The sequence below is a fragment of the Eptesicus fuscus genome, chromosome 19 (assembly GCF_027574615.1).
Source record: "Eptesicus fuscus isolate TK198812 chromosome 19, DD_ASM_mEF_20220401, whole genome shotgun sequence".
In the NCBI taxonomy this organism is placed as follows: domain Eukaryota; kingdom Metazoa; phylum Chordata; class Mammalia; order Chiroptera; family Vespertilionidae; genus Eptesicus; species Eptesicus fuscus.
The window spans coordinates 11,150,926-11,173,675 of NC_072491.1; the positions used below are offsets into that span (position 1 = coordinate 11,150,926).

General features: G+C 49.9%; 1 protein-coding gene across 2 annotated transcripts in view; it reads left to right on the forward strand.

The window, feature by feature from the left end:
- Positions 1–22,750, forward strand: part of MATN2 (matrilin 2) — a 108,195-nt gene that overhangs the window by 60,111 nt on the left and 25,334 nt on the right. For both annotated transcript variants that reach the window (XM_054708203.1, XM_054708204.1), the window contains exons 4-7: positions 5,144–5,266; positions 12,159–12,281; positions 15,634–15,756; positions 21,251–21,373. In XM_054708203.1, the coding sequence (XP_054564178.1) occupies positions 5,144–5,266; positions 12,159–12,281; positions 15,634–15,756; positions 21,251–21,373 (492 nt within the window). The remainder of the gene's footprint in view (positions 1–5,143; positions 5,267–12,158; positions 12,282–15,633; positions 15,757–21,250; positions 21,374–22,750) is intronic.

The following is a 22,750-nucleotide window of genomic DNA, read 5'->3' on the forward strand; positions in this document are numbered from 1 at the left end:
TTTTAGGACTTGAGGAACATCCGAGAGTTGGGAGGCAGGGGCCTGGACCATGGCCACTGTTCATTCAGCAGATGAACACGTCTGGAGCACCAGCTACATGCACGAGGACACGGGACTAGGCTCTGGGGAATCCAAACGGAGGCAGACCAAGCTCACGTGCCGGTGGAGCAGACAGACTGCGACCAGGTCCTTCCAATACCCTGAGGAAAATGCAGAGGAGCAAGAGTAGAGCCACGTGTACGGTGCCAGGGAGTCAGAGGAAGGCGTCCAGCCAACCTGGGAGGGCTGCCTGGAGGAGGTGACATTGGACTGAAGTCGTGAGCTACGAGTGGGGAGGGGGGGGTCATCAGGTAAAGAAGATCTGGAAGGGTAATGGCAGCTCCCAATCCAGTGCTTCTGCCGCCCCCATGGTTTTATCACCCTTCAGTGAAACCCTCCCAGGCTGTGAGAAAAAGAAGTGCTGTTTTTCAAAAGCATAAGGAATCATCCAAGAAAAAAAAAAATCTGTATTTGTTTCAAATGGAAGTGACCGCTGCCAAAAAAACAACAGTTGTTTTGTCAGGACCTAATCTGTATTTATTCCGTTGTCTTTGTTTAATTCATTTTATCCCATGGTTTCCCTCCGGACAGTACAGATCCCTGGTGGCCATAAATCCCCGGCCTCCTGGAAACGGCATGAGAGGCCGCAGCCATGAAGCCAGCGGGCAGGCTTGCTGTCTGTGGGACTGTCCTTCTGAAGTCCGAGCCACGATCCTTCTGTTCCTGCCACCCTTAGCGCCCTCACGGAGTGTCCGAGGGGACCGAGGACGGCAGTCATTCTGAGATTTGTTTAAAGAAGGAAACTGAGCCCAGCCGGCATGGCTCAGTGGTTGAGCGTCGACCTATGTCCCAGGAGGTCACGGTTCGATTCCCGGTCAGGGCGCATGCCCGGGTTGCAGGCTCGATCCCCAGTGTGGGGCGCGCAGGAGGCAGCCGGTCAATGATTCTCTCTCATCATTGATGTTTGTATCTCTCCCTGTCCCTTCCTCTCTGAAATCAATAAAAGTATATATATATATATATATATATATATATATATATATATACAAACACACACACACATATATTTATTTTTAATTTTTTTAAAGAAGGAAATGGAGGCTGGCGGTCTTAGTTAATAAATGGAGTCAGGGCACCTTCTTCTTGGAGGATTGTGAGGACTTTGGTCTAGAAGGTTCAATTATTCGAAGGTGGGTGCCCAGTCCCGTCCTGAAAGGAATAAGCTTTTCATTGCCTCTAACTACCCCTCGGAGGGGAAAGACTTTTGGAAAAGAGGTCATTGCTTCAAGGTCCTGGTTCATTGTTTTTGAAATGCTAATTCCAAGGGGTTCTTTTGTAACGTGTGGATTTTTTTTTCTTTGTTATCAAAGTTCTTGACATAAGCTCTTGTTAGAAAATGTGAAAACAGATCCTTATAAATAAGAGACTCACAGTCACCCGTGCTCCTACCGCTCCTCCCTAACCACTGTGAGGCAGGTTCCCACTGGACACGGAGAGGCGGGCAGAGCAGCGGCTGGAGCAGAGAAGGGGGGAGGGGAACCCAGGCAAGGAGCACCTATCCCCACCTCTAAAGATGGGCTTGGGGTTTAGGGGGTAGGTTGCTGCAGTGTGCTGGGTACCATTTTCCAGCCACCGAGCCTTCATGCAAGGATGCTCCCATCCCATCCCATCTCATCCCATCCCACCCCACCCCATCTCATCCCATCCATCCCATCCCATCCCATCCCATCCCATCCCATCCCATCCCATCCCATTCCACCCCATCCCATCCCATCCCATCCCACCCCACCCCATCCCATCCCATCCCATCCCATCCCACCCATCCCATCCCATCCCATCCCATCCCATCCCATTCCATCCATCCCATCCCATCCCATCCATCCCATCCCATCCCATCCCATCCCATCCATCCCATCCCATCCCATCCCATCCCATCCCATCCCACCCATCCCATCCATCCCATCCATCCCATCCCATTCATCCCATCCCACCCCATCTCATCCCATCCCACCCATCCCATCCCATCTCATCCCATCCCATCCCATCCCATCCCATCCCTTCCCACCCCATCCCACTCATCCCATCCCATCCCACCCATCCCATCCCATCCCACCCCATCCCATTCCATCCATCCCATCCCATCCCATCCATCCCATCTATCCCATCCCATCCATCCCATCCCATCCCATCCAATCCCATCTATCCCATCTATCCATCCATCCCATCCCATCCCATCCCACCCCATCCCATCCCATCCCATCCCATCCATCCCATCCCATCCCATCCCATCCCATCCCATCCCATCCCATCCCATCCCATCCCATCCCATCCCATCCCGATCAGGGCGCTTAGAGGGAGACAGTGAAGACATGGCTGAGCAAGGCCACTGCAATCCGCGCCCAGAGGGAACTCACAGGGCTGCGCTGACTGCTGGTGGGCGAGGCCACGGCTCTGAAGAACAGTTGAAGGGCCTCATTTCAAGAGGTCAATTTCCCCATCCATGTGCAAGCCAGCCAAGGCCCTTCAGCCTGAGATTCAGAAAACCAGCTGTTGCCCAGCAAGGCTGCACCCTTCATTTCGCTCTGCTGGAAGTCCTTTACATCCTGGAGCAGAGAGGAGCTGTGATACTCCGAGAGGTGTCTTTCTAAAGGAATTGACCTCGAGTTGCCCCCGCAGCCTGCCGGGTGGAGTTGGGAGTACCCAGGCTGCGGCCACGCCCTCTGCCATCCGGGGTCAGATGTCCTCCAGGTCCTCCCTCCTGCTACTTCCCTTGGACTTGGGAGTGAAATCCGACTCCCATGCCTGTCCTGCTGTCCTCCGTGTCTGCGGTTTCTCACACCGGTCCCTCGGCCACTTCCCTTTCTCTGCTCTCACGCTTCCCTGTCAGCCGGGTCGGATCCACTCTTGACTGGGGGCAATAATCCCCTTTCTGAACTGCTACTGTATTGTCAGCGTCTCTCGTGTGGGTGTCTAGCATGTTCTATCTTGTCTTTTAGTTATTCAGGGTGCATCTATCTCTCGCTCCCACTCTGGCCTTTCCGGCCCTCAGATGGACTAGTTTGTTCTACCTCAGGGCCTTTGCATGTGCTGTTCTTTCAGTCAGGAACATTCCTAGGGCTTCCCGTTACTAACCCCTAGAACACAAGCTGGTGACTGCAGGAACCCCTTTGTCTGTTTGGTTCACCCCTGTATCCCCAGTGCCTGGGACAAAGTAAGGGCTTTATTGACTGAATAAATGAAGAGTGTCCTATAATTCCGATTTTCCTTAGGTCTCTGGCCTAGGCTTGGAACTAGCTGTAGATTTTGTTATTCTTTAGTAATTTTTGCATGAGCGGAAGTTTTTTTTGGTTACTGTGTTTTCCTTACATTGGAAATCTCCATTGGATTTCCCAAGTGGAAATCTAAGGTACAGTTATTCTGGTAAGAGATAAAGGAATTTGCATCTAGAATTTAAAAAAATCTACTTTATTGATTTGGGATGAAAATACATTCTTTTAACATTTTATAACCAGAATCCTTATTTGTGGGATCTTAGACTTAAGCATTTTTAATGTTATGATGTAGATTTTATTTTTAAAAATTATATAATGCTTTTAATAGGTAATGAATTAATCAGCTTTTATCTTTTTATCAATTTGATGTTTTATATTTATCTAAAAGCATAATAAACTATAAAGTTCAAAGACCTAGGAAATTACATTAAAGTATAGCTGTTGGATTCAGGCATTAATCAAACTTTTCGTTTATTCATAGCTGTCATATTAACCAGAGAAAATTATTTTTAACATATTCAATCCATTTATTATCTTGATTCTCTCCCCCGCCCCCCAACTTTAATGGTAAAGTTACTGGAAGAGCTGGTTATGAAACCAAGTCATTCTCCTTGCTGGGAAATAATGGCATCCTGTCAGCCTTTTTGTGCAAAGGAGAGACTGAAGCAGTGATAGACTGAAAATCCCTTTAACCTTTCACCCTCTGATATAGTCCTAGTTCCACTGCAGTAAATGCGTTCCTGTAGTGCATTCTTTTTTGTATATGTTTTTTATTGATTTTTTTAGAGAGAGAGGAAGGGAGTGGGAGCGAGAGATAGAAACAACAATAAGAGAGAAACATTGATCGGCTGCCTCCTGCACTCCCCTTACTGGGGATCGAGCCCGAAACCTGGGCATGTGCCCTGACCGGGAATTGAACCGGCAACCTTTTGGTGCACGAGATGACGTTCAACCAACTGAGCCACACTGGGCAGGGCCTGCAGTGCATCCTTACATCGCATTTTAGCAAATAGCCAGGGCTCAGTGCTGTGTGGACATATGATAAACATTTGGCCCAAATAGGACTGACCACTAATAACCATACATCCATTTCCCCCTGGCAAACTTTGTTACCTCCCGGACCGCCTCTGGCTTCCCATTTTCCTCCTTTGTCACTGGGATGAACACATACCTGGCAAAGAGGGTTTTTAAAGCTCCTTCTGGTGGACGCGTGCAATGAGGAGAAGGATGAACATCGGGGCCGAGGCAGAGTTGGGAGTTAGGGGCTCCTCTCAGACCTGCCGTGTTTTGGGGGGTGTAGCAGGCCTTCCTCGGAGCCCTCTCAGCTTCCCTCACAAAATGGTGAAGACAGCGGCAGATTATTCCGTATAAATTGCCGAGACGGAGTACAAAGCACTTGGTTCTCCAAGATTAGGAATGGAACCAGAGGCAGACAGGTGCAACGCTGCCCGTGGGGACTCACAGGCGCTCACCGTGTTTCCAGAGCACTTTCAGGGGCATGCAGGGAATAAAAATGTGAACTTAAAATTACTTGATGCGTTTAATAGAGGTGGATAATTTCAACTTGGAAAAATGTGTACATACATACTCGCCAACATGTGAACAGCGGTGGCTTCTGGGTGGTGGATTGCATGAAGGGCCGGGGGGAGGGGGACTTACAGGTGGGTTTTCTTTTTCGGTTGTTCTGTGTTTTCCAAATTTTCCCCTATGATCATATATGAATGCTTACAATGTTTTCAGAAGTCATTTTAGCATGTGCTGCGCGGTTGCGTGTTGCATGCTCTGTGCGGAGGGTGGCCCTCGGCTGTTCTGATGCTGTGACTTTGCCTCAGTCCAGGACCTGTGCGCGGCCGAGGACCACGGCTGCGAGCAGCTCTGTGTGAACCTGCTGGGCTCCTTCGTCTGCCAGTGCTACAGCGGCTACTCCCTGGCCGAGGACGGGAAAAGGTGTGTGGGTGAGTATTCCCCGCAGCCTGGCATGGGGAGGAAGGGCTAGCCTGCAGAGTAAGCAGGAGGGGGAGTCCCCCCACCCCCATACCCAGTCGCTCTCCTGTGTGTTTTAGCAAAGTGCTCAGTCCTCTGGTCTCGTGGTTGGAATTGGACGTTTAAAGACTTCATTCATGCCTGACGTTGGCCTTTTCTCATTCCGGGTGCTCAGAAAAAGGCAGGTTTATGATAATCTGTGTAAACTAGAGGCCCAGTGCACAAAATTCGTGCACTTGGCGGGGGTGGGGGTGGGGTGGGGGACCCTTAGTCCGGCCTGCGCCCTCTTGCAGTCCGGGAGCCCTCGAGGGATGTCTGACTATGGGGAGCGGGCCTAAGCCGTCAGTTGGACATCCGTAGCGCTGCCCTGGAGGTGGAAGCACTGCACTCCCCAGCTGTGAGCCCAGCTTCTGGCTGAGTGGCGCACTGACCACCAGGGGGCAGTTCCTATATTGAGCGTCTGCCCCCTGGTGGTCAGTGTGCGTCATAGTGACTGGTCGTTCCGCCATTCGGTCTATTTGCATATTAGCCTTTTATTATATAGAATATCGTTGTCTGTTACAGCAACCCTTGGAAAGGTCTGGGCGGACTTTCATCCAGTGAACATGGGTGGGTGTTTGGGATGGCCTGACTTAGCCATAGCTCATGTGTCATGTGCGTGAAGGTCACCCGGTGGCGTGCTGCCTTGTGGAGTGGCACCCCAAAGGCATGGGCAGCCTTCCGCCTAAGTGCTAGACCTGCGGCTCAGGGCAGGCCAGGCGACTGCCAGGTGCAGGAGCCCAGCCGTGGGTAATGAGACACCATGGCCAGGGAAAACAAAAAGTAGCCTCAAACAGAAGCCCAGCCACGGGGTGTCAAGGGCAGTGCGTGGAACTTGCAATCAGTTGAGCAGTGTCCCGCGTGGCGATCCCACAGCCAGGTGAGAGGGCGGAGAGGTGGGGTGACACCTGATTTCTTCAGTGATGGAGACTGGTTCCCTCCGGCACCTGCAGAGCAGCTGGCAAATCCCCCGTGGCACCTCCCAGTTTGTCTGCAAAGCCCTTTAAACGTGCACAGCCTCATCCTTCCATGAACAAACAGTGCCTGGCAAATAGTAGGCATTAAGTAAAGCGAACTGAAAACGTACGAGGCAGAACATCTGGAAGAAAAAGGACTCCACTGGTATCAGAACTGGAACCTACATTATCTGACTCTAAATCCTGCATTTTCTCGTTCATATCCTCTTGTGTCTTGCTCCCCACAAAACAATGAACGAATTTTTTGTGTGCATAGAATTTACATATTCCAGGTACCTTGATCTTAGGTGAGGATGTGGAAGGAAAAAGCAACAAAACATGAAGTAGAGGCGATGGCCTGCTCTTTGCAGGGGAGGGATGAGCATCGGGCTTGTTTGTTGTTACAAACTGATGGGATGAAAGCCTCCTCAGTAGAGGGCCGCAGGCTGAATCGGTCTCCTGAGCGTTAGAGTTGATGTTTTTCTTAATCTGCTAGTGGTGACCACGCTAGGTGGCAGGGCACCACGTCCACTAACACTGGCAAAACAGAAGACAACACAAGAAACACCAACTCTGCCAAAACCGGTTTGGCTCAGTGGATAGAGCGTCGGCCTGTGGACTGAAAGGTCCCAGGTTCGATTCTGGTCAAGGGCATGTACCTTGGTTGCAGCCACATCCCCAGTAGGGGGTGTGCAGGAGGCAGCTGAGGGATGTTTCTCCCTCATCGATGTTTCTAATTCTCTATCCCTCTCCCTTCCTCTCTGTAAAAAATTAATAAAATATATTTAAAAAAATAAAAAATAAAATGACTCAACATTACATTAAAAAAAAAAAAAAGAAAGAAACACCAACTCGTATGATTTTTGCTCCATTAATGTTTATCATGCAAGTAACGTACTTTTGTCGAGGAACTTAAACAGATGAGAAAATCACTAATAATTTGTTGTATATTTTTTTACCAGACTTTGCCCCGTATAAGTATCCACCTCAAGACATTTTTGTTAATGTTTAACAAAATGAGGTCACACTTTCTTTCTCCTTTACCAGTTGTTAAATGCGTAGAAACTTGGGGTGCTACAGGGTAGAAGGAAACCAGGCCATGGGGCATAAGACCAGGAAACAGGGTGAGGGTGTCTGGTAGAGGACGGGGAGGGGAGGGACAGGGAGAGTCAGAGCCTGTGAGGGTGACAGTGAGTAGATGGGACGGGGGCAATGAGGCCACGGGCTGGGGCAGGGGTCTGTCTTGGTCCTTGGGAAACGGGAGGGCAGTGAGGAACCCAGTTCTCTGAGTGTTGCCAGATAATTGCCTAATTGTCCCTTGTAGTAGAGAACCTTTGTGTGTCTAAGGATTATGCTATAACTTCTGGAATTTGACATTTATTGAAGAGCAGCAAGCATGAAAGTAGATGCGTGGTTGCCAGGGAGCTGTTGTGGGCTGTGTTTATTAGAGATGGCATTTAAGATGTTATCAGCATTTAAGAATGTCTGCCTTTTCTCAGAGGGGCAGTCCAAGCAGAAGGGTGGGAAAAGGGGAGGGACCATGTGCGACCCAGGTCTTATCATCCATCAGGTGTTCCTGTCATCCTCCTCCTCAACCAAGAGCCAGACCTGTTAGAGGCTGGGAGGGAGATGATTAAGCGATAGTAGACCTTTGTTGCCAGTGGCCTTGGTTAGAGAGACTGAACTAGTTCTCAGAAGGTCGGTTCCTGCTCAGTGGGGCTGTGCTGAGTCCAAAGCAAATGATAGAGGTAATAGGGGCTGCAGAAGGGACATCAGGATGGGGAAGATCTGGGCAAGGAAGGAAGGGCAGCAACTGGACAGATGTCCAAGGAAGAGGAGAGACACAAAGGACAGTGATTGTGTAGAGGTTTGCTCTCAAAGTTTGGGGGCTGAGGCTGCGCTAGGAGGGGCAAGCCTTGAGCTGGTGGATCAGGAAGAGACTCACGGGGTGGGGGTCAGGGGGGTGGAGGGGGGAGAGAAGGCCAAATTGAAAGCTACACAGGCAGCCCAGCCCGAGAATATCAATCTGGAGGGGCTTGTCGAATTGGAGACTCCCAGCTCTCAGGCTTAGAGCAGGAGATTGAGAGGAGAGCAAAGGCTGGGAGGGACCCTGGAATAATCCCATCAGCAGCTGGCCGGGGTGGCCTGTATGTAGATGAGCAAGGAACGTGAAGAATATGGTGACCATAAATCCCAGCTAACCCGGGACCATCCCAGTGTGTGCCTGTTGGCTCAGTTCTCAGTCGCACGCCCTTTCACTTTCAGATGGGTTCCAGATTGACAATAAATTATATGATCGCGCTAGTTGAGGCTCCTAAGCTTGACTTACACAGTTGAGGAGACCAGCTCTGTTGAAGCAGAGAATTCCTGCAGGTGTGAGGTAGGAGCATATGTTTAAGATACGAGGAGAACCAGACTGTTCAGGGCTTTGAAAATCACGGAAAGAGTATGGACTTCCCCTCTGAAAAAGAGCTACCGAAGGACTCGTATTTGGGAGTGACAAAGGCAAAGCCTCCTCTTAGGAAACTTAACCTTGTGGTGAACTGCAGTATGGGTTCCAGGAGGAAGGTGGTGAGGGATGGGAAGACCATGGGAGTCTCTGGTCATGATCAGGTGAGAGGGGACAAGAGCCAGAGTTTGAGTAGCGACTGGAGGAATGGAGAGGGACGGAGTTAAGGATGAAAGAAGGTGCTATAAATAAAGGAGGGGGGGAAGAAGAGTCACTGGTGACTGCTGAGTTGGAGCTTCCGTGACTCTGAGTGATGACAACAGTGATGGAAAAGTGATGGAAACCGATTTTTAGAAAAGATAAGGAGTAGTTTTCGACAAGGTGAGTCTGAGGTTGAGGGGGGTCACCAGTAGGGACATGTCAAGAGGGGAGCAGAAAACAGCACTCGTACGACGGGGAGAGGTTAGAACCATGACGCAGTCAGGAAGCGGCATAGCCCATTTCTTCCTAAATGTTCATTTCTGTCTGTTTTTCATTTTGAATGTTTATGTGGTTTTGTTTGTTTTGAAGGCATCTGGACCTTCAATACAGTAAGACCTGGGCTCACGTCCAGTCCTGCTATTGCTAGTCATGTGTCTTTGCAGAAATCATTTAACTTCCGCAGTGTTTTCTTCCATAATGTAGAGTGAGGCAATTTATTGCTACTCCTACTACTGCCAACACTATTTCCTGGGTATCTGAAGTGTGGAGTGAGGGGAGAGTGAAGGTCTGAGTCTTGGGTTGTAGCCACATGTAGGGAGTCTAGGAACCATCTGCCCCTGTCAAACAGTACCTTTTTCAAAGACCATTTTTGAGGGTGAATTTTCTGCTGTATGTGCTCACCTGGTGGTTACTGACAGCCTTGTCTTTCAGGGTAACTTTGATCCTATTTTCTATCTTCTCTGAGCAAGCAGATTGTAAACCCTTGAAGCCAGAGGCCACTGCCCTTTCATCTTTCAAAGAGTGGACTTGCCATACATTTTCATTTTTGAATCATGGGCTATGGTTGAGTGATGGATTGCAAATAAATTGGTTCTACCATTTCTCTAAATGACGAGTTTGGTTTCTCTTACTCTGTCAACAAGCTTGGAAACCCAAATACTCCTCTCTAAAATACCCTGCTTCAGCCAATGCTACCCCCTTGCAGACTGATCCCTGCTGAGGAAACTTTGGAATGTGACCAGATTGTAAATCAGAGACTGTCGATCTTAGGCTGTATTTCCTCGCACCAAAGTATTATCCTTAAAGACAGCTGATGGATTTCCCTTATAGGCGGCCGAGTCTGACCACGCTAAGATGGCTTTGACCCTGAGATCTTAGCAATTTGTGATCTGGAGGGCCAAAGAGCTATAGCCAGGGAATTATAGTACTTCCCCCGTATCCATAGTTTCACTTTCCGTGGGTTCAGTTACCCACAGTCAGCCATGGTCTGAAAATATTAAATGGAATGTTTCAGAAATAAACAATTGATAGTGTGTGTTTTTTTTAATTACATTTATGGGGGTGACATTGGTTCACAATTCATCAGTTTTAAATTGCATGCCATTCTGCCCAGCTGGTGTGGCTCAGTTGGTTGAGAGTCATCCCATGCGCCAGGAGGTCAGCGGTTCGATTCCCAGTCAAGGCACATGCCCAGGGTTTGGGCTCGATCCCGAGTAGGGGGTATGCAGGAGGAAGCCCATAGATGTTTCTGTCTCTCTCTCTCTCTCCCTCTCCCTTCCTTTCTCTCTAAAACCAATAAAAGCCCTAACCGGTTTGGCTCAGTGGATGGAGCGTCGGCCTGTGGACTGAAAGGTCCCAGGTTCGATTCCGGTCAAGGGCATGTACCTTGGTTTCGGGCACATTCCCAGTAGGAGGTGTGCAGGAGGCAGCTGATTGATGTTTCTCTCTCATCGATGTTTCTAACTCTCTCTCCCTCTCCCTTCCTCTCTGTAAAAAATCAATAAAATATATTTTAAAAAAAGAACAAAAAAAAAACCAATAAAAAACATATTTTTAAAAAACTGCATGCCATTCGGAGTAGCGTGATAAAACCTTGAGCCATCGAATTCTTTTCTGCCAGGTCATGAATCGTCCCTTTGCTCAGCGTATCCATGTTGGATAATCTGCCCTGCGCATTAGTCACTTGTAGCCATATTGTCAGAAGGTCAGTTGTATCCTAGTGAAGTGTCAATGCCTGCGTCATTCACCTCACTTCATCTCATATGTAGGTATTGTATCATGTGAGCACATCTCAAGAGTATAGTGCAGTAACTTTTATTGCAGTATAATATTATAATTATTCTATTTCGTTATTGGTTATTGTTGTTCGTTTCCTACTGTGCCTAACTTATAAATTAAATGTTGCCACTGGTATGTATGTATAGGAGAAAACAGTATATGTGGGGTTCAGTACTATCTGCGGTTTCAAGCGTCCACTGGGAGACTTGGAGTGTACCCGCTGTGGATAAGGGAAACGGCTGTACTCTTTCTGTGTGTAAAGGAGAGAGTAGAAATTTCAGACAAAATGACCAAGAGAGGACGTTGTTGACGTAGATGAGGACTGGGAATAACAGAGGCATCGCTGGGTTATACACATAAATCACCTTCTTTCATCTGCCCCCTAAACTGGGCCTCTCTTTTCTATTTTGCAACCAATGGGGTTATGTAAAGAACCCCAACACGCATCCAAGGATGTCAGGGTTGAACGGACTGGAACTCTCTTGGCCTTACAAAGCTTTTAGGTTCGCATGCCTGGCAGTTGGCTCCCCAGCATTTACTGCCGTGCTGATGGTCTCATCTGCTGTCCCCAGTGAGCGGCCTTCAGGTCAGGGGGGATTTGACACCTTGGGGTTTTTCCAGGCCAGGTCTCAGGACCCAGCAATGCCTGAATCCTGTCTCTCCCTCTCCTTTCCTCTCTCTCTCACCAATAAAAACCATATTTTTAAAAAATTGCATGCCATTCTGAGTAGTGTGATAAAACCTTGAGCCATCGAATTCTTTTCTGCCAGGTCATGAATCGAACCGGTGACCTTTTGGTGCACTGGATGATGCTCAACCAACTGAGCCACACAGGCCAGGGTGCCACCATTGATTTTAGCTTCGCCTTAATTTTGCAATTCACTGGATGTAAGTGTGCCTTGTGGCTGTCTTGGTTTGCATTTCTTTACCGTTTAAATACCATGCTTTATGTCTTATCTCCTGGTATAAGGGGCCTGACCTCGGCTCCTGGTGTTTGTGTTTGCGGGAGGGAGGCCTTGGGTTCATATTTATTTACTCAGACCGTTTTGGGGGCAACAATATCAACCCCTGTTTCTATTTCTTGTAAGTCTGCTTCCATTCTACCATCTCCTCTACCCCAGTTGGTGTTTCCACCTAAACTCTGTGTTTTCGTCTTCACAGCTGTGGACTACTGTGCCTCGGAAAACCACGGATGCGAGCACGAGTGTGTGAATGCTGAGGGCTCCTACGCTTGCCGGTGCCCTAAAGGATTTTCTCTTAATCCAGACAAAAAAACGTGCACGAGTAAGTTACCGACAACAGCCAAAAAAGTGTGTCGGGCTGGTCCCTGTATCCATGGAAACCTCCCAAACATAGAGGAGCGTGGGATTATGTGCTGAGGGGTGCCATCCCGTCGGCCGCCGTTCCTCCTCTGTCAGGCCTTTCTGAACTCGTCCTAAGACCACTATCTCAGTGTCACCCTCCAAGGCAGTTCATGAAGGTGTCCTTCCCAGAGACCACACGTGGGGTGTTCTTCCAGCCTCAGCGAGCGAGCGTGGGGACAGTCAGACGCGGACTTCGCGCTGACTCAGCCTGGCTGTGCCCGGCAGTGTTCATGGGCTTACGAAACCCTTTCATTGACGCTTCGCCGCTTGTGGGCTTCAGCTCCGACTCCACGCGAGTTCAGGAAGATCGCTGAGCCAGAAGGAGTTGAATGTGGTTGTCCTGGGTCGGGGAGGGTGGCTGCAGGGAACGAACGGCTCATGTTTTGTCTTAGCGACATAGTTCTGTTTGATTTGAACTAAACACACACAAACCAGAATTACGTTCAGCCTCCAGAAATCTGACCATAAAGATCTATGAGCTAAAGGAGATCACGAGTTTACGAGAGAATTCCAAAGTGTTCCTTTAAATGTAAAGGTATGTCCGACACTTAAGCGATCATGTGTGGGCTCTAAAACTCCCATAGAGGAGTTCACCTGAGAGAAGCTTATTCCTAAAGTATTAGGGCCCAGCATTGGTTGGTTGGTTTGTTTTTTAAAAATACGTTTTTATTGATTTCAGAGAGAGGAAGGGAGAGGGAGAGAGAGATAGAAACATCAATGATGAAAGAGAATCATTCATCGGCTGCCTCCTGCATGCCCCCTTCTGGGGATCGAGCCCGAAACCCAGGCATGTGCCCTGACTTGGGAATCGAAATGTGACCTCCTGGTTCATGGGTCGGCACTCAACCACTGAGCCACACCGGATGGGCCCCAGCATTTTTTTAAAAAGTGTAGTTTAATAGCAATTTAAAATAAGTCATCTCTAAAACAGACATCAATGAGAAAGTAGGATTTCAATTTACAAAAAGTTCATGTATTCATCATCTTTCTAAAATACATCTATTATGTATTATACCTGCACAGTTTTTTGTTGTGTTTTTTTTTTAAAAAAAGCATCCTCCCAAACTCCTGACACATAAGCTCGCTTGCCAATCTCTAGTAAATATCAACAGCTTACAAACAGCAGAGCTGGAGGCAGGGGTGGAGTATGGAACTGTGAGGGACACAGTACGTCAAACCATACATTTCTGGATCCCCAGCCATGTGCCAATAGCAATGAGTAAGGCAAGGAGCTGGGGGCAGCCAGGAGGAGGAAGATGTGCAAAGACATGAGCCCGAGAGGCTCATAGCCACACCCAGCACATCACTGAGAGAATAAGTAAATGAGCGAATGGGCTGCTCTCTTCCTGGTCTCCCTTCTTTCTGACTCTTCTGAACTCTAAGCCAGCAGCCTGCACTGTGGTAAGGGCTTGGGAATGGTGGTTGCTGGTCTGATGAGTCAGTCCTCTCCATCAAAGGGGCAGCCCCGGCCTCAGTTCAAATCCCAGCTCCTCTGCTTTTTCCCTGGGTGACCTTGGGCAAGGTCTTTATGCCTCAGTTTCCTCAGCTATCATAGGGGGTGATACTATTGCTCATTTCCTAGCATTGTCTTGAAGACGAAATGAGCTCATCCTCATCAACCCTTAGGCAGATTGCCTGGTGCCGAGCAAATTCTTTAAAGGGATGATACTGGCTTCAAAGACTTTAAATTGGTATTTGCGGAGCGTATACCAGGAGCCTGAGCGAACTTTAACAGGGCATGAAAAATTCAAGCCTTGGCCCGAGGCTGGCTGGGGACACAGCACACAGAGCAGCTCAGTCACCACACAACGTGTTATATGACGGAGGGCTGACCGTGTGGGGCACACAAACCCCCAACAGGAGTTAAGGGAAGGAGGAGACCAGCTGGGCTGGCACAGGTGGGGAGGCTGCAGCCCCCCCGGGACGAGGCCTGCAGGGAAGCACATCTATCCAGCCTCCTTCCTGCCTGGGCAGAATTCCTTCCCTGGCTGGGCCACCTCATTGCCTCCTCCAGCCCCAACCCCAGAGCCTCACCATCACCCACCCCCACACTGAGGCCCCACATGCCTCCTGTCCCAGAATCTCTTGGGACGTGGAGAATTACACGCCCCGAGATGGCGCAGGCCTGGAGAGCCTGCAAGGCGATAGTGCAGGGCAGGGGGCTGGAGAGGAGGGCTGGCTGGGAGGCGGGGGAGGGGCTGCTTCAGCTGTGAGGTCTCACCACCGAGGCGTGGAGCCCAGCCATTCAACAGTCTTGGGCTCAGAGTCAAGACGCAGAGATGGGCCGCCCCAACATGTGGGCAGAGGAGAGTGCTGGCTCTCAGGGAGGTCTGGCAGGGAGCTGTGCCCCCTAGAAGAAGGGTCCCCCGCCCACCATGTTTGGGGGCAGGGCAGGGAGCCAGACCTCGGGAGGGGACTGGTAAGAGAAAGGAGACCCCGGGGTCCTTGGAAAGCGGTGAGCGTAAGAAATAGGCGAAGTCCAGTTGTCAGAACCGAGACACTTGACAGACCCTGGCAGGGACAAGAGCAAGAACTGGGAAATGGAGACCAGTTAAAAGGACAGACAGATGGGATGGAGGTAAAGGCTCAGAATCAAGGCAGGCCTCGTTTTTTTACATTTAATCCTCATTGAGGATATTATTTTCCCCACTGATTTTTAGAGACGGTGGAAGGGAGGGAGAGAGGAGAGAGAGAGAGAGAGAGAGAGAGAGAGAGAGAGAGAGAGAGAGAGAGGAATATCAATGTGAGAGAGACACATCAATTGGTTGCCTCCTGCAAGCACCTCAACCGGGCCCAGAGATCAAACCTGCAACCCAAGTATGTGCCCTTAACTGGGAATTGAACCCATGACCCTTCGGTGCCCAGGTCAACGCTCTAACCACTGGGACACTTCAAGAAAATTCTCTTCTTGCCCTGGCCGGTTTGGCTCAGTGGATATAGCGTCGGCCTGCAGACTCAAGGGTCCCAGGTTCGATTCCGGTCAAGGGCATGTACCTTGGTTGCGGGCACATCCCCAGTGGGGAGTGTGCGGGAGGTGGCTGATCAATGTTCCTCTCTCATCGATGTTTCTGACTCTCTATCCCTCTCCCTTCCTCTCTGTAAAAAAAAGAAAAAAAAAAAGAAAAGAAAGAAAGAAAATTCTCTTCTTGAGGCCCATATCCCTAAATATGGAAATTGTGAAGTTAAGACTGAAAAATCCCTTGGTTTTTCCTATGCCAGGTTTATTGCTTATTTTTTTTATTGTTGTTAATACAGTTTTTCCTTCTTTCCAGAGATAGACTACTGTGCCTCACCGAATCATGGATGCCAGCACGAGTGTGTTAACACGGATGATTCCTATTCCTGCCGCTGCCTAAAAGGCTTTACCCTGAATCCAGATCAGAAAACCTGCAGAAGTAAGTGCCTGGGTGTTGGCAAAGGGCTCGTTCCGCTCAAAGCTCCACAAGTTTCCTTTTCCTGGCAGATCTCAAGCAAGACACACGCAGCATTTATGTCTCCCGTTATTATCCGGCCCTTTATTTTACTGTTGTCTCGTGATGCTGTGATGGGATGGCTTTTAGAGATTGAATAGACAGGTCTGCCCATTGGGTTCATTTAGCAATGTCGAGCCCAAGCTGAAGCTCTCGCCTGCCTAAAGTGGGGGTGCACTCTCCCTCCTTCTTACCCCTACAACATGAATGTGGGACTTTGAGAAAGTAACAACTGGACCCCGAGACAGGAGGTAACAGGAGCTGGTTTCTCCCAGTCCTACCAGGGAAGGCACTTGGTAGCTGCTGAGAGGGGGGAAATTGCAGCTCTATCCCCTTGGGTATGAAGGAAGGAAAAAAATAAGAGTCTGGTAGCCCCGTCCCATTCAGGGGTACATGGCGCCAGCAGGATGATACTAAGGATGTGCTGAGTGACTCAAATGCCTGTTAGCTGGCACCTCAAAGGGCCTGCCTGGGGATCTCGGGCATGGACCCCCACGGGGGATCTCTTTAAATCAGACTAGACTGTTCCTGAGGGACCACTAGACTGGAAATTCCGCAGGGACAGAGATTCTACCCTTTTCTCATTCTTGAATCCTCAACAACTCGAAGTTTTGGCCCATGAAGGTCTGACACAGTTTATTGAATGAATGAATGAGTCCATGGGTCTCTCTGAGATTTGTCATCCTGGAGAAACTGCAGCCATTATTTGAATGGCTCAGTCTTGTTGGAGAGATGGCCTTTTTAAGGCATGCAAGTTTCGAATGTTTTCAAAAAGTACTTTCATCGTCAGTCCACACTTAGACACACACTGAATAGTTGGCGTTCTCCTGACAGCGTGGTGCACAGAACGCTCGGGAACTCCCTGCAGGGGTGTGTACTCCCATGTGTTCCTTCACCCACCTGTTCCTGGAGGTGTGCACAGCAGTTCCACATCACAGGACTGAGCGGTCAAAGGTTTGACCGCAGATCTCTTTTGAAAAGCACTGGTGCCTATATAACTAAACCCAGATACGCCACATCCTGCTTGTAGCCTATATCCGCTTACACACTCACTCTTATGAGCGTTAAACCTTGTACGCTGGCAGGTGGTTTGCAGAGCCCATACTTTGAAGCGGAGCCCCTCGTATGGAAGATAATTCCCATCGCCTTGCCAGGATGCAAACCCTGGAAACACTCAGGCATTAAATGGGAATTTTAACTGAGAACATACAGAATGTAAAAGCAATCGGACGGCATGTTTTCCATTAGACCACACATGCACACAATATGGTAGAGGGCCAAGTTTTCTGGCCTGGCCACTCTTCTCTGCTAGTCACACCTTTTTTTTTTTTTTTTTTTAAGGGGTAAATGTGTCCATGGCTGACTACGCCCAGGGAAAAATCTCTTGCAGGTGGACTCATATTTGTGGACCAAAAGCTCTTATGTGGGGGATAATTAGATCTGGTTCCACTCAGGCACTCGTTGTGTTCCTGCAAGCTTCTTCGCGTTACTAACGGAGGGGAGAGGGAACAAGGCCGGCATGGGGGTCAGTGGAGGGCATCTGCTGGAAGCTCTGCATCTCATACCAGTCATCTGAGATTCCTCCACCCCGCCACGCCCTCCACATCTGCCTGGAGAGGCACTAGGAATAAGCGTGGGGCCCAGGGCAGTGCACGCATCATTATCAAGAGAGGAGGGAGGCCAGGAACAAAAGGGCGAGAGGAAGTGGCCATCCAGGAGTAGTTTGACCACCAAAAACTGGCCCACAGCTGGGCCTGTTTGCGGGCTTTGGCCCAGTCCAGAGTCCCTCATGCTCATTAACGTAGTGTATTCAGTGATTATAGCTCCATTTCCTCTTTAGCCAGGTGCCCTACTTTTTCATCCAAGAGAAATGGAACTTGTTCCTAACGCCGATGTCCTCATCAGCCCTTCTCCCAACATCCTGCCTCATCGCTGCATTTTCCATTGTCTTAGCTGCAGACCCAGCCCTCGGCTCCTGAGGTCAGCCTCTTAGAGCTGCCCCTGACTAATGTCCGTGGTGGCATCCAGCTGTTCACGGAAGCGAGCGCTCACTGTCTCTCCGGAGCATGAAGTGCAAGAGGGAAGCAAAGAAATTGGCTTTACAATCTGGAGTTTGTTAGTAGGAGTCTGAGGATCTCAAGAGCATTACAAATCTTGAGCTAAGGGTACAGCCATTTACATTTAATAGGCGGTTAATGGATGTGGGCTATTTTCAAATTTAATAAGAAATCTATTTTTCAAAGGAATTTGATGTCATCCAATTAAACTGGGGGGAAAAAAATGTTCCAGCAGAATCCTCCTGAAGAAAAGACCCTTGGCCAGGACTCATTCTTCTTCCTCATCTGGGGACAATTTCTTTTTCTGAAAAGTGCTGTCAACAATTTAAGGCATAAATTCTGAAGGCGGCCGTGCAAAGCACAGACTCCAGGACTGGCCTGGCTGTCTAGCTGGGGCCGGGGGGTGGAACAGGATGTGGGTGTGACCCATATACTCCAGGGTTGTTTGTGCTGGTACCACGCTGGTGCGCCCTGTCGCTGGAGACCTGGGGTGGGGTCCACATCTGGACTGAGCCGGGAGGTGTGAGGGCCGGTCTTGGCAGTGTCCCGCATCCTGGCCCTGTGGCCTGGGACAGACTGCTTTACTTCTCAGTACCTGGATTTCCTAGACCCGTGGTCGGCAAACTGCGGCTCACGAGCCACATGGGGCTCTTTGGCCCCTTGAGTGTGGCTCTTCCACAAAATACCACGGCCTGGGCGAGTCTATTTTGAAGAAGTGGCGTTAGAAGAAGTTTAAGTTTAAAAAATGTGGCTCTCAAAAGAAATTTCAATTGTTGTACTGTTGATATCTGGCTCTGTTGACTAATGAGTTTGCCGACCACTCTCCTAGACCAAAGGACCATGACTTCCTGCTTTAACATTTTGTAGCCTAATCTTTTCAAAACTACCTGTGCCACTGGACATTCTGAGCTTTGCCAAATAAAGCTACACCCTAGCTCGGCCTATTTGTAGCACTTCATAGTTAGCGATGAGACTGAGCCAGATACAAGGTGCATAGTGGCTACTCAATAAAAACCAATTGAATGAATAAATAAGCAAATGCATATTTAAGTAACACACATGTGAAGAAATATGACCCAAGTGTGTAAAGAAGGCAAAGATCTATGGTTAAACCTCTGCTATAAGCAACCACTTGGAGGAGTGTCATTTTTGAATCGCTTTTTGCAAAATAACTGAGTGATAACCTCTTCAAAAATCTGTATGTTTTTTAGTTTATCAACAGGGTGGGGCAATTGCTTCTGCCTGGGGGCTAATTGTTATTCTCAGCCTCTTATTGGGCCTTAGAAATTCTGAACCTTGGGGCAAGGTGCTTTCCAATAGGGTCAACTGTCTTCCCCCCCGAGGCAAAGCCGTCTGTAAAGCTTGTGGAACTCAGAGTCTGTGAAAGAAGCTGATATTGAAGCATCTCTCTCTCTCTCTCTCTCTCTCTCTCTCTCTCTCTCTCTCACACACACACACACACACACACACACACACACACGTGCTATGTGACCACTGTGATGAATGCTATGAAAGAGAGAGGTCCCATAGAAAGAACTGACCTCATCGGGGAGGTTTCTCCGAAGGTGTCTCTGAAGGACTGATGTTTTCTGACTGTGCAGAGAGATAGAGGTTAACGAGCCCAGTGAGGAGACGCGGATGCAAGAGGCTGACTGATGGGTGTTCTGCCTTCAGGTTGCTATGTCAGCCTCCTCAAATCTTTCCTGGGCAGAGAGACTATAAATAAAAATAAAATGTGTGTTTTCTCAGTTCCTTACTTCCTGGTTTCAGGTCTTCGCCCTGTATCAGTTAGGGCACTTGTGGTCATGCAGAACAGGAAATCCAACTAATGGTGTCTGAAGCCAGTTCAGGACGTTTACTTTTCACCTAACAGATCCAGAGGTGGTCCACCCCAGGGCTGCCTCAGTGACTCAGGGGTGTTATCAAGAACCCAGACTCTTTCCCTAGCTGGTTTGGCTCAGCAGATAGAGTGTCGGCCTGCAGACTAAAGGGTCCTGGGTTCGATTCCAGTCAAGGACACATGCCTGGGTTGTGGGCTCGATTCCCAGTAAGGGGTGTGCAGGAGGCAGCCAATCAATGATTCTCTCTCATCATTGATGTTTCTATCTCTCTCTCTCCCTCTCCCTTCCTCTCTGAAATCAATAAAATATATATTAAAAAAAAAAGAAGAAGAACTCGGACTCTTCCTGTCCCTGTACTCTGCTGAAGCATGTAGACTTTGCATCCTCACACTTGTCACCTCACGGCTATGACCGCTACTGCCATTCCGGGCATCATGACCTCACACTACTAGATTCAAAGACAGGAAGCAGAGTAGAAAAAAGCATTTCTCTTTATACATCTTCGTCTTTTCAGGAAGGAAAATCGTTCCCAGGGGTGCCCAATAAACTTCTCCTTATGTCTCGTTGGCTAGAACGAGGGCATATTCCCATCCCTAGACCAATCACTGACAAAGGAGAACATGGTTGCTGGGCTGGCATAGACCAGCCATGATTCATGAGGATCAGGGTTCTAGTCCCAAGAAAACAGGGGAATGGTTGTTGGCAAGGCAACCAGCAGTGTCTGTCACGTCCCCAGAAAAAAAGAACAATGCAGTTAAACCGATCCAGCCCAGCCCCTGAGGTTGGGGGTGACCTTTCCCCACAACACGAATCTCATAAAAGCCCTCCACAAACTCATTTGATTCCCTTTCACTATTCTCCATCTCTCCCATGACCGGCTCTGTGTGGGGCCTTGTGGTTTTAGCATTTTCTACCAGGAAATGAAACTGCTAAGTAGCTTGAACGGGGTGAAGGTCACTCTAGGACAAAACTGCCACATGGGCGGCGGCATCCGAGACGTCTCTTCTCCAGGTGCTTGATAGGGATGCTGTCCTGGTCTCACTCAGAGCGAGGGTGAGCGTGTGGATCCTTGGTGATGTAACTGCCACGTCCTGCCTCTGCTAAATAGCTGGGTGTCTTGCAAGATTAGCTTTTGTTTACTCTGCTTCGTGCTGCCCAAGGTCACTGTCAAATGCACTGTGGGTGGCAGCTCCCTCCATGCTTTGGGACCCTAGTGATCAGGTTAATTGGAAGAAGAGACTACTGGGTTTTCCCAGCTTTCCCATCTTTCTTGGAAGGGGCTAGGCTGGGGACTGTGGCCCTCAACCCATTTTTCAGCTCTTTGGCCATCCAAGAGCAAGACCCAGGCTGGAGAGACCACTTCAGGTACCAGGGTCTCCTTCAGACAAGCTCTGGAGAGCAGAGCAGTGTTCCCTGTGTCCCACGGAGCACCTCATTTCCGGAATAGATCCTGCGAGGGGCTGACCGCACAGCCCTGGCACAGCCCAGAGCCTGACGCGGGATCTGCCTTTTCTCCCCCAGGGATCAACTTCTGTGCGCTGAAGAAGCCGGGCTGTGAGCACGAGTGTGTCAACACGGAGGACGGCTACTACTGCCGCTGCCGCCGGGGCTACAACCTGGACCCCAACGGCAAGACCTGCAGCCGTAAGTGTGCCGGGGCGGGGATGCTGGCTGGCGGGAAGGGGCCACGCCAGGCCCCTGGGCTCACCAGCAGCCAACGACTTCTGGAGTTCCTGGGTGTCCCCATGGGCCTGATGATCTGACGGACGTAACCTTCCTTTGCCTCAGTTTCATCATCCATAAAATGGGACTACCAAGCTCATAGGTTGCCTTGTGAGGATTAAAAGAGTCGATACGTATAAAACACGTAGAGAAGTGCTGCTAGACATGTCATAAGCACTCAGTAAATATTAGTTCATGTGATCATTTGCTGTTAAGAGCACCGATTAAGTCAGACCGTCCTGAAGCCAAGTCCACGCTCTCCCGAACACTGGACACGGGGCCCAGGGCACAAGGAAAATACAGTTACAGATAACAGTGCATGATTGTCACGGAGCCGGGGGGAGGGACGCGTGCCGGCCCCCGCGTGGGACCAGCGGCCGAGGCACCGAGCTCGGGATGGACTCGGGCTACCACAGAGCTCCTCGGAGGGCGGAGCTGGGAAACATGGGAGTTTTTTGGGAAGCCCTTTCTCAATGTTCTTGTGTAAGAAGCACAGCAAAGCTCCATTTGGTGATGTAAACGCACGGAAACTTGCCGGCTTGGCCAGCTGGACGGCTCCGGCCTTCTTTATGAGGCCCAGGCCGCGTGGTCCAGGCCAGCGGGGGTGGGGGCGCCTGAGCCCCGCGGGAGAGGCCTGTGGCCCTGGGGGGAACCCCAGCTGGGAGAGGGCCTTGGTGGCCCGGCCCGCACAGAAGGGGCCCTTTGTGTGGCTTTCCACCCGGCGAGCCGCACATCTGCTCCCGCCTCGGGGCCAGAGATGGACTGGGAGCGAGAACAGAGCAGCTGTTCAGCGTTGGGACCTTCAGCTGCCGGGAGGGGAAGCCTCACAGAGGAAGCACTGGGTCCAGGGCAATCCTCGGGGAGCCTGCACCCTTCAGCCTTCAGAGGGGGCAGAGTGCCTCGAGGAGGCACTGCCTCTGAGGATGGATCTCACAGGCCAAGGAACTTTGGGACCAGACAGCTGGCCCTGCCACGCGTGCGCCTCTTGGTCTCTGAGCCTCCGCCGCAGGAGTGGGGAGCAGGAGGTCTTCATCGACAAAGGAGGACGGTTGGAGTAGATGCGGCCTTCTTCCAGGAGTGTGGGGTCTGCCAGCTGACAAGGCCTGGCAGGTATCCCGGGGCAGGCCAGGTGCAACCTGGCTGAGCCCACCCGGAGCCCCAAGGGCCGTGGCCTGCCTCTCCCTCCCAGCATTCCTTGGGGGACCTAGAAGAGCTCAGAGGAGAGGCCAGGAGAGGTTGGGCTGTTTTCTCTCTCTGGGAACTAATAAGAAGGACCACCTAGTCAGCTTCAAGAAAGTA